This window comes from Gossypium arboreum, chromosome 1 (assembly GCF_025698485.1).
Source record: "Gossypium arboreum isolate Shixiya-1 chromosome 1, ASM2569848v2, whole genome shotgun sequence".
NCBI classification, from domain to species: domain Eukaryota; kingdom Viridiplantae; phylum Streptophyta; class Magnoliopsida; order Malvales; family Malvaceae; genus Gossypium; species Gossypium arboreum.
This window is the reverse complement of record NC_069070.1, coordinates 121498016-121513145: the sequence shown is the minus strand read 5'-3', so window position 1 is coordinate 121513145 and position 15130 is coordinate 121498016. Positions and strand designations below refer to the sequence as shown.

Genomic DNA, 15130 nt, shown 5'->3' with positions numbered 1-15130 from the left:
TGGTTAAAAGGATTTATATAAACATATACCAGGGTAGAATATGCTCCAAGTTCCTATACTTTTCAAGTTTAAAAATGAAAGTCTAATTGTTAACACCTTTAAATTTCTTCTATTAAATTCAAGTTCATTAATTATTTCTTCTTTTAAATTCAAGTTCATTTCGTAATTTTTTTTGGTTATATGATATATCAAGTGAGTATTATTTTTAAATTTTAAAAATGTTATGCCATAAAATTAATAATGTTTACAATTGGACTTAAAATCTGAAAAGTAAGACTAATTCCTAAATATATAAGTATAAATAGAATGATTAAATTTTAAATGTAGGAAAGAAAATTATTTTATCCATCTTTGTCTCTTCTAGTTGTGTCTTATATGAAAGTGATGATACATCCAAGTCCAACTACTTTATATGCAATGAAATATCAATATCAATATTTAATTGAAACTCCTCAATTTTTTATTACTTAATTTGTACTTTAGCTTTGAATATCTCACTTACATTTAATGTTAATACAATACACTAAATAGTGTCAAATTTCGAGATATTAATTAATGATTATTAAATATTCATTCATATGAGATTTAGTTTATGTATTTAAAATTTAAAACTTATTATTTTTATTTGAAATTTTTAATCAATTGATTGTTGATAAATTATGATGTAAAATTTAGTGCAGCAGGAAGTTTCGCTCTTCATGTGGTTGTTGCTGTAAGGTGCCACATTAAGTTAATCTCTTCCAGGCTTGATATTTTCAACGGTTGTTTCCAAAATTAAAACCTTCTTTGATAATATTTCTCCATTTCTTGTTTGGATTGAGTAACTTGCAATGTTTAATACCAAAGGATCTAAGGAGTAAAAGAGTGGCTCTTAGGATAAGAACGTGCACAAAAGACTTGTTATCTGTTCTGAAGCTATGTACAGTTGTCAGTTGAAATCCGTTAGGGTCTTGGGCCATGGCAGCTCCTCCCATAAGATTATTTTGTCTGTTATCTGTAATGTAGAGAGAGAGTAGCCATTAAGAATCGGTGGTAGTGATTGCCAGAGAAGAGGATACATTTCTTTGTTTAGGAGCAGGCAGAGAATTGCTTGAGAATTGATTTGAGTCATTTCTGAAAAAATTTTGATAGCTTCCAGGGGGGTTGGTTGGAGTTTCTTAAAATGTGGTTGTTTCTTGGTTTCCAAATGATCCAAAGGGTGCAGGACATGGCAGTGTATATACTTCTTGAGGATTTTGCTTGGATATCATTTTCTTGAAGCCAATGGAGAATCCATCTTGAAATGGGGATGTCGTCTAAGGAATCAAATCAAAAGGTCAGGGGGATCCAAATCAAGCTGCTCTCACGAAAGAACAATTGAAGAAGCGATGATCCAGAGTTTCTCTATCAGCTTTGCAAAGGGGGCAAAGAGAATCATTTATCCATAGTCTCCTCGCAAGTAAATGTTTAGTAGGTAGGTTAGTTTTGCAAGTTTTCTAGAGGAAGATGGTGATCTTAATCTGATGTGGGTTGTGAGAAGTGACTTCACGATTACTTTTGTATATTTGTGAATAATCACTTTTGACCGAAAAAAGATCTTTAAAGTCATCCTTCCAAACGATTTTATTGTGTCCACCTTGGAATGGTGTAGTTTTGTTGATTAGGTCAATAGCTCTATCAGGGTCAAAGAGGCCCAAGGCATTGGATTGATCAACGGTGAATTTGTGGGGAAGAATGAAGGAATTTGCTTGAGGGTCTGTTTCTTGATGTGCAAGAACAACCATGTCAATCAGAGGTTTAAGTGGATTAGACGAGATCCAACTATTAGGACCATTCCAGAGTTGGATATCCTTACCCTTATTACAGATGTTTCTATCGACGAGAATGCTTTTCGACACCCAAGAGTAAAGACTAGTTCAAAAAGGGATCTGCTATAATATCTTGGGGTGAGAACTTTAGTCAGAAGGGGCATTGGTTGTTAGTGAGGATACGCGAGGCAACCTTAGAAAGGAGGGCTTCATTAAAGAGATTCATTTACAGATGCCAAGTTCACCTTGGGAGATGGAATCACATAGAGTGTCCCAATTACAAGTGTGAAGTTTTCTAGATCCTGAATCATGTCCCCACCAGAAGGTTCTAAATCTTTTGTCCATTTCTTCACATATAGCAAGGGGACATGATCCTTTGTCACTAATCTCTTTGGGCATTCTCATTAACAATCATTTTTATTTTAGTTATTAATTTTATTAAGTTTTCATTTGGGTTATCCATCACTAATTCAATATTATTGTACCATTATTTTAATAAGTTTCATTTTAGTTACCAGTCATTAATTCAAGGTTATTATACACTCATTTTAGTGATAACTTATTTTATCTTTTTCAATATTAATTTTTTTAGAGTTAATTTTATTCTTTTGAAGTATTTTATAGAAAATTTCATAGGTTGGGAAAAACTTGCAGTTTTATAGGAAAAATCATTTTATCCTTTTAATTTCTTTTATTTTTAGAATTAATTTTAGTTGTTCCAATAAAAGGGCAAATATGGGATTTTGCAAAGAACTATTTAGTTTTTTTATAGGAAAAATCAATTTATTTTTTATTTTTTCTTTTTAAAATTAATTTTAGCTTTTTCCCAATAAAAGGAAAACCCTAGGGTTTTACAGAAAAAAATACTTAAAAGTTTTTATAGGAAATATCATTTCATCTTTTAATTTCCTTTATTTTTTGAATTAATTTTAGTTTTTTCAAGTAAAAAGTAAAAAAGAAAAAAAAAACAAGGGTTTCTTATGAAAAACTAAAGAGGTTTTTGTACAAAGAATTGAATTGCAGGAAAAAACTTAAATTTCATTTTCATAACTAAATAATTAATTTCTTATAAAAAATTAGGTTTTTTAAAAAATAAAATTATTTTTGAAAAATAAAATAAATAATTAAAGTTGTTATTAAAATGAAAGTACAATTATGTTAAATTAATGACTTATTAAACTTAATTTTTATCCCAACCAAATATTTTTAAAAAGTCAAAAAGGTAAATTTGAAAAAGTTGATAAAGACATCAGACCTAAGTTATTACAGTTATGTCGAAAAAGTGAAAGATTTTCTACAAAAGTTATTGATTTGGTTGAAAAGTTAATTTTAAAAAAAAATTTTGGTGATTAAATATATAAATATTTTTACTAATTTTAAAATAACAAAACAAAACAAATCATTTTTAATTTTAAAATAACAAAACAAAACAAATCATTTTTCAAGCTACGCTACCTATCACCTTATTTAATTTTTTTAAGATAACAAAATAATAGACTTGCCTGTGGATAAAAAAGAAACCGGTCAATTTTCGGATAAAGATTTTTTAGCTCAGGCCGACTCAACAAAATTAATAAAAGATAAAAAATCTGTTATTTTTTATTATTTTTCATTATTTTGTTACAATTTTATTATTAAATTACAAATAATTTAATATTATTTAAGTATAAATATTTTTAATTTATTTTTAATTTGTTGGGAACTATTTATTTTAATATTTTTAGTATTTTTATGTATAATATTTTTAAAATTTTTATATAAAAAAGTAATCGAGACGAGTTAGGTCGAGTCAGGTTTTAACATTTTAACTAAGTCGGGCTTGGAAAAATTTTGGCTCATATTTGAGTTAGGCCGAATCTAGTAAATGGGTCTAAAATTTTGGCAAGGCCGACCTAAATATTATCCGATCCATGAACAGATCTACAAAACAAATGGAAATAACAAATAAAACAAAATAAATCTAAACTTAAAAAGAATTTAAACATTAATAATATTTATTATTTTTGAGGGTTAATAATATTATTTATTTTATTATTATGATAAGAATGCAAAGGTCATAATAATTGTATTTAGAATTTCCGTTATCCAAAATTAATTATTTTATTATGAAGTCCTTTTCAAGTTATATCTAGAAAGTTTTAACAATGTTGAATAAAAGAGAGAATTTTGAATATTATTCTCAATTTTTTGTTTTTTAATTAAAAAAATCTAAGATTATATTTTCTTTAAAGGTGGATGTTCAATGTAAATATTTTAATTTAAAAATGTTTAATAATTATACTAAAATTTATGTCTGAAAAAGGTAAATTACAGCTAAAAACATGGCTTAACTCATGCTGATGGAAGATGGGAAATAAAGACAATAATAGCGGCGGCACACCAAATTAACCTATAACTTAATTTCTAAATTGTCCTTCAAATTTTAAAATATTCTAATTTAGTCCTTCAAGTATAAATATCATATCGATCTGATCCTTAGCTTAGACATTAAAGGCCCACTCAAATTTAACTTGAAATATATTTTAAACAAGTAAATTAAATTATTGTTAAGGTGGATCGAGGCTCGACTCTTAAAAATTTCCAGGCTTGAGTTTAACCGCCTAAGCTCACTTAAACAATATAAGACGATGGGCTCATGAACATATACCTAGTACCTCAAGTTTAAGGTGTTAATAATCTTTCGTAAATTTTATTGACACTATCTATTTTTTAAATGTCAAATCTAAGTTGATCATATGATAATAGAAAAATGTTTAAAATTTTATTCACAAGTTTTGAATATGTTCCATATCAAACCCAAATCGGTATTTATAGCTTAAATTAATGATTAAGCTTATGAAAGGGTCTAATTGATATAATATTAATATTTTAAGGATTTATTTAGAATATACCTAATATTTTTTAAATAATAATACATAAAAGGACAAAATCAAAAAAGCCGCTCATCTTTTAGATAAACAGACAGTCAAATAAGAGGAAAAAAAAAAAAAAGAAGGAAAGGATTCACGTTAGTTGTCTCATGGATTCCAGCTCAGCTAAACGTCGACTTAACGCCATTCACGGTCACCTTGTCCCCGTCGTATGCGGAGGCGACGGTTCTCATTCGGGCCTCCGTGCTAACCCAACCGCCGGCGAGTTCCTCTGTGGTAAGTATACTATAAATATGTATGGTAGGGAAGAACAATATTAATAGAATCTTGGTTGACCTCTTTTTTTTTTGTTTTTTTTTAAGTTTATTGTTTTATTTTTCTTTCAGTTAAGTAAATGGTTGTTAGCTGAAAACTGAATATATATACTTTTTTTGCTCCGTGCTTTTGGGTTTTGATACTTTGATTCGTTGTTCTTTAGATATTCATTTAATAAAGTTTTTGATTACTGGATTCGTTTTTTTAAAAAAATGGGTACTTTTTTTTATCTGGGAATTATTTATGGGAAGTATAAAGTTGATTTGTTTAAGTGAGATTTCTTCATCATATATATGATTGTTAATTGACCATGATTGAAACGGCTTTGACAAGGAGAGGGATTTTAGGATTTTGCAGTTTTGATGGTTTTTCTATTGTCGTTTTCCATCAACATGGTTGGTTTGCTGGCATTTGAAGTGATGGGAAAGTTCTTTATGGCATGAAGCACTTTTCGCTCGAATTTATTTTGTGCCAGTGATGTTAGGTAGAATAATTTATGAGGAAAAACATAATGCCTATTGGGAGGAAAATATGTAACATATTGGTAAAGGGAAAGATGCTGCCAAACTTTAATGTACGTTAGATATTTGAATAAGGAAGCTTATGGTTCTGGTTTGTCCTATGGGAGCTGGAAACATGTTATCCATAGAATTGAGAGGGGACACACACACATATATATATAAACATAAGCTGGTCACCGAAAAACAACCTACAGTTTCAAGATCTTCCACAGAAGCTGAATATAGAGTTGTTGCTGCTGCCTCTGAGACATTTTAGGTAGTAAACTTACTAAAAGAACTTTAGGTACAGCTTTCTAAAACTCCAAAGATCTTCTATGACAACCTTGGCACTTCTTTCGTTGTAACCACCCTGCTGCAGTCTCCACAGCAAAATAAAGCATCTTGAAGTTGATTTTCACTTTGTCTGAGTCTTTGAGAACATATTGAGCAAAAAAAATCTAGATGTTTCTCATATTCATGTTGCCAATCAGCTTGCTAACACACTCCCTAAGGCCTTTCCAAAGCATTCTCACAACATCTATCCAAGTTAGGTGTTGTTCCTCAACCCCAAAGTTGAGGGGGGTGTAGGGATCCTTCAAGAATCTCCAAGACCAAGTCATTTTCTGTTTAGATAATGGATTTCTTATTTTGATTTTTTCTGGTCTTTACGTATTTTAAATCTCTGTTTCCCTAGTCTTTATTTATTTTGAATAAAGTCTCCTATTTCTTAGGAGCTTCAGCAGCCCTTTTGGTTTGCTCCTCATGTATAAATAGAGGTGAAAATGAATGAGATATCACGGCTTCTCGGCACACATTTTGCTAACCTCTTGCATGAGATGCTAGTGATGAATCTCGCTCATTTTAGCTGGTATGATTGTGAGTTATAAGGGAGGTCAATTGGATTCTTTTTTATATGTCAATTAAAAGAACTTGTTTGCAGTTGAATCTTCACTAAACTACTGCTAAATGTTGAAGGAATGATTTGTGTTTGAATTTGAAGTGATGGTTCAATATGTGTCCATCTATTTTGGGACAGAGGAAGAGATGTTAGCAGCTTATATCCAATTTATCCATTGTACTAAATAATATGCATTTAGTTTTTATTAATTCATCTGTTTTTATCTGACAACTATGGGTATTGATTTTTGAGCAGAGCAGGGTTATAGTGTTGTGCTGCCAGAGAAACTGAAGACAGGAAAATGGAATGTATACAGGTAAAAACTCTACCACTATACTCTTTTTTTGCTCTGCATTGCTCCTTCTCTATTCAGTTGTTGTCAAGATTTATTTTAGTTTTGTGCCTTACTGCAGATCTGCTCGCTCTCCGTTTAAGCTTGTGACTAGATTTCCTGATCATCCTGATATTGGTACATTGCATGATAATTTTGTGTAAGCATCCTCATTTTCGTGGCAGAACCAAGTTTGAATTTGATAGTCTGTGGTTGTGTTGCCATGCATAGATGCTTTATCATTCATTTCATATTCATGTACTTTGGATATTTTCTTCACTTCTATTTGTTTCTTCTTTCTTTTCTCTTTTTAATTCGTTTTTAGACATGCGGTTGATACCTTCCGAGATTACAAATATCTTGGTACAAGAATTCAAGCGGATGGTACAGTTGGAGAGTAAGTTTACTATTGTCAGATGAGGTTCAAAGTGACGGTTGTTAAAGTTCATTTGTTGACTTTGATTTTTTTATTTCTATTCATGAAGGTACAAGTGGATGACATATGGAGAAGCTGGAACTGCTCGGGCGGCCATAGGTTCTGGCTTAATATATCATGGAATACCAAAGGTGAGGATTTCAGCAATAATTATATGTTTAATATTTAGGTCCTTCAGAACTTTTTATCTGCAGTAACTACATGGCCCCGAGACCATATGTGCATCAGCCATCATGTTACATACCTTATTTAAGTTAATAGATTGATCCTCATCTAGCATGTGGTTCTACTACTTTTATCATGCCAGGGCTCTTGTATTGGATTATATTTCATCAATAGACCAGAGTGGCTCATTGTTGATCAGGCTTGCTCTGCGTATTCCCTTGTGTCAGTTCCTTTATATGACACACTAGGTTTGCCACTGGCCAAATGCTCTCTATTTTAAATGGATGTTTGTCCATTTTGGCCTATTTAAGATGCCAAGTAGAAAATTTTATTTCTTTGCAGGTCCAGATGCTGTCAAGTACATTGTTAATCATGCAGATGTGAAAGCTATATTTTGTGTGCCTCAAACATTGAATTCTGTAAGTTTAATTTGTACTCCTTTTCAGGCAATACATAAGTAGAAGATGTTATTGGTGAGATCACTCTCAGTTTCTAATAGCTTTCTTAACATGTTATTAGATTGTGGTTGTCAACTTGTCATGGTTATGGTGAGAGATTTGTAATTTAACTTGAAGTGTTTATTTTTACCATACTGATATGTAACAAAAACTCCCCTTTTCTACATCCCCTCAACTAGCTCTTTGGACTTATTCTCTTTTCCTCTATGTTCTATTGACTTTTACGCTAGGTAAAATATCACTAAGATGAGTGACAGAAATTGCTAATATTTTGTATGGAATCTCAAATTTTAATTGTATTTTGTTTCATTGACTAATTAATTTTACACTTGGGCACCTTTTTTTTTGTTGTCTAGTTCATATTATTTTGAGGAATTTGGATTTGTTTCACAAGATTTATTCAGCTGCCTGCTTGGAATTGCAGTTGCTAAACTTTTTATCTGAGATTCCATCCGTACATTTGGTTGTGGTATGTTTTCTTACCAAATCTTTTAAAACCTTTGTACTGAATCTTTGAATATGAGAAAAAGTGTACATAAACTGATTTGTCGTTTCCTCAAGAGTATAATTATTTGCTTCTCTTGCTGTAGGTGGTTGGAGGGAAGGAAAATGAAGTGCCTTCATTGCCACCGTCAACTGGACTTCAGATTGTGACCTATGCAAAATTATTAAGTCAGGTAATTGGAAATCCTTTTTGTCAACATCGCAGTAGTTTATAGCGGCATGGTCTTGGTAATGTTAGGACCAATTCATAAGTATGCTTTTATCCTATTAAATCTTTAATAGTTTCATATTTCATATTGTCTAAATGCTTAAATCAAGAGAAAGCATGCATTTAATTTTTCCAAGTTTGGCTTGCTTTTCCTACCTTGTATGTTTTGGTAACTGAAGATCAGGATTTTGCTCAACTGTCATGTGGTATAATTGTTTCTTATTTAATGGGTACTTTAGGGCCACCGTAACCTCCAGCCTTTTTCCCCACCAAAACCAGATGATGTTGCAACCATTTGCTACACTAGTGGTACAACTGGAACACCCAAGGTATAGCTTAGTCCTATGAATTTTAACAGATTTGAATAATCATATTAAGCAAATGAAGGTTCTTTTGTTCTCCTACTTATTCTTCTTAAGTTTTGGTTAGGGAGTTGTGCTGACCCATGGAAACTTGATTGCAAATGCTGCTGGATGCAGCACTGGTACAAAATTTTACCCCTCAGACGTGTAAGATCAATTGGTTTTAAATGAATATAAAGCATAATACATTTTTGTTAGCATTTATGGATGAATTTACTGTTTGGCCTTAACTGCCTTGCTGAAATAGTTGTCCCATGTTCAGGTACATATCATATCTTCCTTTGGCACACATTTATGAACGAGCTTATCAGGTTGCTTTACTGTATTTCGGAGTTGCAGTTGGATTCTACCAGGGGGTATGAGAGTAAACATAAAGCCTTCATCTTATATATCTTTGGTTGGTTCTATGTTTTTCCTCAAACTGTTTTCGGTCCACTTTCTGATTGCATAGTTCAAACTGCTTGGTCAATGAAATCCTATAATTCTTGCTTAACATAAATTCTACAAGCAAAAACTTTATTATCAATTTGTAGATTTTCATCTTTAATTTTGTGAATCCTACTCTTCTTTTCTTGTCATTGGATTTGATCTGCAAATGCTCTTTGGTTTTTACTTTCTCCCGTTTGGAACTTGGACGAAGGTCACTTTCCATGTAAGAGTTAACTAGTCTTAACAGCATCTAGTAAAGCCTTTTTATTCTTTCTTATTGCTGAAGCAACAATATACTGTACATGTGCAAAACTCTCGTGTTCTTGAGATGAAGCTTTAATTTCTAGTTCTTAACATTTGCATGCAGGATAACATGAAATTAATGGATGACCTGGCTGCACTACAACCCACAATATTTTGCAGTGTCCCTAGACTGTATAACAGAATTTACGCCGGGTACTACATTGATTGTTTAGTTGATTGTGACTGATATATTGATTTAATCATTTTATCAAAATCTTCCTTTTGTACCAGTATTATCAATGCTGTGAAGTCTTCTGGTCCTCTGAAGGAGAGACTTTTTAATGCCGCCTACAATTCCAAGAAGCATGCAATAATGAATGGTAAACATCTACATCTCTAGATTTGTGTCTTTTCTTTTTTGTCCCTTGCTGGAGGATTAGCATAGAATGGCCTTTGTCCTATATTATCACTGTAATCTGATTTGTATTGCGTAGCTTCTTGTCTCTCTAATCATAAATTTATGTATTGTGTCTATGGATTTCAGTAATCAAACTACTTACTAATGAACCATAATAAGATCACCATTTTTTAATCGATCAACCTGCAAATATCATTTCACTTATGCATTGATTATGTTTATATAAGTGGTATGTAGCCATTATGGCAGTAAGTGACCCTGAATAAAAGTGTCCTTTAGCATTCAAATTGTACCAATTTCTTTATGGATTTTGTTTAACCAATGTTATGTTTTGACAGTGTAATCGGAATTATTAGTTAATTTTTTTAAGGTTTGTTAACAGTCTGTAAATACTAATATTTAGGGATTAGATTTTATGTTATTTCCTTATTGAACTAATAGTACTTCGTATATATATATTATTGTAAATCAATAGAGAAAAATAACCCTTTTCTTCAAATCTCTTTTCTTAACATGGTATCAGAGGCTAGGATTCTTTCTTTTTTAGTCCAACTTCTTTTCAAGGAAATGTCAAAAGACTAGGGCAAAAGAAGTTCAAGCCTTTGGAAACAATTGCCAAATTCAAGGACTAACTTGGATTAAAAAAAAGACATGGAAATAATTGTCAAATTTAGAGACTAACTTTAAAAAATAATAATTTAAGCCCTAATGTGAAAACATTTACCAAGTTCAAGCCCCAAATAGTGTATTAACGCTTTTCTTAAAGAACATAAGTAACCATGCCAATTGGCATCTGATGTTAGAGGTGCAATTTCTTTTTTCTATTTTTGAAGCTTAGCTATTTAGCGAGTTCCCCCTCACTAAAAGTTTGGCCATTAGGACTCAATGATACATAAACATACGCACACATACACGCACTCATGTATGTGTGTTATTAAAGAATATGCCCTTTTTTCACCTCATAATTGCATTGATATATGTGTTGATTATATGTATAATCTTTTCTTCAGGAAAGAGTCCTTCTCCCCTGTGGGACAAATTGGTGTTCAACAAAATAAAAGCCAAACTCGGAGGACGGATTCGTTTCTTGAGTTCAGGTGCTTCACCCTTGTCTCCTGATGTCCTAGACTTCTTGACGATGTACGTTATTCCATTAAACACGTCGAATGGCTTTTCAAGAAGTCAGTAGTATCTCCTATCCCTCTTGTCATTGTTTCTGTTATGAATCTGCAGTTGCTTTGGTTGTCGAGTCGTGGAAGGTTACGGAATGACCGAGACATCATGTGTTATAAGCAGTATGGAGGAGGGTGACAATCTTTCCGGCCATGTTGGCTCTCCTAATCCATCTTGTGGTGAGTTATTATATATTTATATGAGAGCTTTAATCTAGCATAACATAATACAATGGTTCTGGGCGTATTTCAGAAATAAAGCTTGTGGATGTCCCGGAAATGAACTACACATCTGATGATCAGCCATATCCTCGTGGAGAAATCTGTGTTAGGGGTCCAATTGTTTTCCAAGGATATTACAGGGACGAAGTGCAGACGTATGCTCTTCAGACATGACCTGGCTCTTCTTGAAACTTTCATATATTGGTATTAAATGTGCTTAAAATGTAAAATTTGGACAGGAGAGAGGTACTTGATGAAGACGGATGGCTTCATACTGGAGACATAGGGCTATGGTTATCTGGAGGTCGGCTAAAGATTATCGATAGGTAAGGTCAAAAGCATCGTATATGCCCCTTACAAGAAATGTTTGTATCCTTGTTTTACATTTTGACTTTGCTTGGTATGAAGGATGAAAAAGAAAGAATGAAAATTTTGTTATAGCCACTTGAATCGCTAACTGGAATCATGAATGTCACTTAGAATTGTTTACCATTTCTTTTTTTCATTTGTGTCCTCCTCTCTGTCACTTTCTTTACTTGAAATTGTATATTGGTACAGGAAGAAGAACATTTTTAAGCTGGCTCAGGGAGAGTACATAGCTCCGGAAAAAATAGAAAATGTATATGCTAAATGCAAATTTATTGCACAGTGTTTTATTTACGGTAAGAGTTAGACAACAGTGTTCCATATTTTCTTGCTCTCTTTTCTCTTCTCTATTGACACTTTGATTGTTTTGCTTGGTAGGTGACAGCCTGAATTCTTCATTAGTAGCTATTGTCTCAGTGGACCACGATGTTTTGAAAGCATGGGCCGCATCTGAAGGCATTAAGGTGATCTATCTACTGCTGTTGTCCTTGGCTTTATTTATACTTTGTTCTTTCATTCTTTGCCATATCTGAACTCGAGATGATTGAACCTGAAAAACTTGAATGGCAACTCGGATGATGAACCCAAACTAACCGTTGAAATGATTCAAACTTGAAACAACTTAAATCTGAAACTGATCCGAATTCTGAACTCAAAATTATTCGAAAATTTTAAATATCCAAATTGACTCGACCTTGATTGACACGATTCAAAACCAAACTGACTCGCCCAATTGACTTGTCTATATGTGATTATTAACTATATCATTTAATCACTTTCTAATGTTATCTGGCAATGATTGCATGCAGTACAAAGATTTAGGACAACTATGCAATGACCCAAGAGCAAGGGCTGCTGTCCTGGCTGATATGGATGCTCTCGGAAGAGAAGCTCAGGCAATGTTTCTTGATGAACTCATTATTTTTTTTTTTTTTTGAGATACTTATAATTTTCGTTTCTTCTTCAATTGGCCTTAAATTTTTTGATTAATCAACTTTGGAACAGCTGCGAGGCTTCGAGTTTGCAAAAGCTGTGACCTTAGTGCTTGAACCATTCACAATGGAGAATGGTTTGCTTACTCCGACTTTTAAGGCGAGTGACTATAAATTACATACTATTAAGTCCTTTTTCTCTCTCTATATATATAGACATTGCATGACAGTCTGCAATTCATGAAAAGGCTAATATTCGCACAGTAAATTCTCAATTTTTCCTTATTTGCGGCCAGATTAAGAGACCTCGAGCAAAAGAATACTTCGCAAAAGCGATTTCAAACATGTATGCTGAGCTCGCTTCATCGGATCCTTCTCCTAAGAACTAGTTGTGAAATCAATGCAATAAAAATGCAGACAGTGAAAGCCTAAAAGATATCCAGATTTTTGCCAAGGCTACCAACATTGTCTCAAGTATGTTTTAATCCCATACCTGAAAAATAAAATGGTTGGCTTTTTTTTCTTCAATTTTTTACTGAGCATTAGTTAGTTCACATTAGCAGCTACTTAATTGTTATTATTTTTCTTACCTAATAAACAATTTTACAGTTAATATGGAATAGAACTTTAGCAGGTCCATACCTCTGTTAGCATTTTCTTGCCATGTTTTTATTCTATATTATTAATGAAAAGCTTGAGTTGAATTTGCTGGTGGTAGGCTTCTAAATCCATGGATCCTTATCGTGTTTATGCATTAAGGTTTAAATCCACGTTGTCAATGAGGCATTGAAAATATTGATAAGGACTGAAACCTTGGGATTTTGATGTCCCAGGTTTGACTCACACTCCCGTAAATCATACGTGGATTGTTTCTAAATTTATTCTAGTTTAAATTTCACCATGTGTGTCATCTCCAAAGATTATTTTGGTTTTGTTGAGTTTGTATTAATTTTTCGTATCAAGTTAGTTTTTTTTTTGTTAGTATTTTTTAATAGTATTTTTTGGGTTTAAAAATTGTTGTATCTAGTTATTATCTTATCGATGAGAGAATACATAAAGTTGGTGTACAATTTTATTTTCCGAATTGTAATAAAATACAAAAATTGTTTAAAAGCAAAGGGAATGAGATGATTCTAAAAACTTCTCTCTAGTCCGCTTTAGTCTTCTAATAAGAAGTTAGGCTTACATCAATTTAGTATCAGAGCCTTTGATTTGGATATAGGTGATGAAATTAGCAAAAAATTCAGAAAATGAATTATACTCAACGTGATGGTGAAATTGTAATTTGAGATGCAACAAATTGATCGAAATGTTGATGATGCCTCTGAAGGTTTCGAATAAAAGTGTTAATGAGTCAAATCGAAAAATTAATAAATTTTTATTTTTATCTATGATGTTTTTTAATATGTTTAATTAATTTATAATTTTGTAAATTAATTTAAAAAGTCATTGTTGGTTGCATTTAAAATATAAATTTAAAATCATATTGAAACACATAAAATATGCTAGTATATTTTAATTAATTATCTTTAAATATATATTAATATCGTCTATATGTAAGTTAATTACAATTTTTCTTAAAAATCATATTAATGTCTCAAAAATAACTTAAAAACTAAAATTTATAAGCACACATGTCAAATGAAAATTCACCTCAACATTTCCTTAACCCTTTTTTTTTAATCTCACCCACAACATTGCAAATTTTTTTTTTTAATTAATGGAAACGGTCAATTAACTATCAAATTTTTTTTACTGATGTGGCACGACATATGACATGACACATCATCTTTAATATAGCATTTTATAAAAATAAAAAATTTATAGAAAATCTACTTTATTAGTTTTTTATTTCTTTTTTCTTCTTTTTCTTTCTCATTATACTTTCTTTCCTGTTCTTTCCTTTTCTTTCTTATCTTTTTTACCTCTTTCTTCTTCTTCTTTCTTTTTCTTCTCCACAAAAACCCTAGCGACATTCTTTCAAGCCATGCCATCGTATGCCGTGCTCTGTTTACACGGTCGGCGTTGTTCGTCTGTGCCAACGTCTTCTCTCTCACTTACTCGCTCTCTCTCCTTTCGTTTCTTCTTTTTTTTCTTCTTCCTCTCGATAATTTACACGGTTTTTATCTTTCAGAAGTCAACACGATTTCTTCAAAATTGGACCTTTAATCCCGAACTATTCTCTTTTAGATCTCAGAGCTCCATCGTGTCACAAACTTGAGCTTCACCCTCTAGATCGTCAAGAAAGTGACCGGATCTCCACGAATTAAACTTTGACTGAAAAAAGGTCTTCAAAAGAGGGTCCTTTCTTTTAAAAGAATTGTTTGATTGGTTATTGGCTGATGATGTTTATTGTCGTTTACTAGCTTTAGATGAGATTTGTTAGGGATGGGGATGCTAGTGCTTTATGAGTTGGCGATGGTGATCGATGGAGCAAGAAAGAGATAGGGTTGGCCGAGGTGGTCTCGATTTAGGGTGGTGACAATGGTGGCTTGGTGTATGTTGGTTAGTGCT

General features: G+C 32.1%; 1 protein-coding gene across 1 annotated transcript; it reads left to right on the top strand.

Annotated features, from left to right (window-relative positions):
• The first annotated feature begins 4724 nt into the window (after positions 1–4724).
• On the top strand, positions 4725–13343 carry LOC108483587 (long chain acyl-CoA synthetase 6, peroxisomal-like). The gene is made up of 23 exons (XM_017787067.2): positions 4725–4933; positions 6626–6686; positions 6784–6861; positions 7027–7098; positions 7187–7268; positions 7445–7550; positions 7645–7721; positions 8185–8229; positions 8351–8437; positions 8712–8801; positions 8902–8981; positions 9097–9190; positions 9631–9719; positions 9798–9886; positions 10935–11064; positions 11158–11276; positions 11350–11473; positions 11558–11644; positions 11877–11980; positions 12063–12148; positions 12494–12580; positions 12690–12776; positions 12913–13343. The coding sequence occupies exons 1-23, from the start codon at positions 4807–4809 to the stop codon at positions 13003–13005; spliced, it is 2094 nt and encodes a 697-aa protein (XP_017642556.1). The 5' UTR covers positions 4725–4806; the 3' UTR covers positions 13006–13343.
• The last annotated feature ends 1787 nt before the right edge of the window (positions 13344–15130 follow it).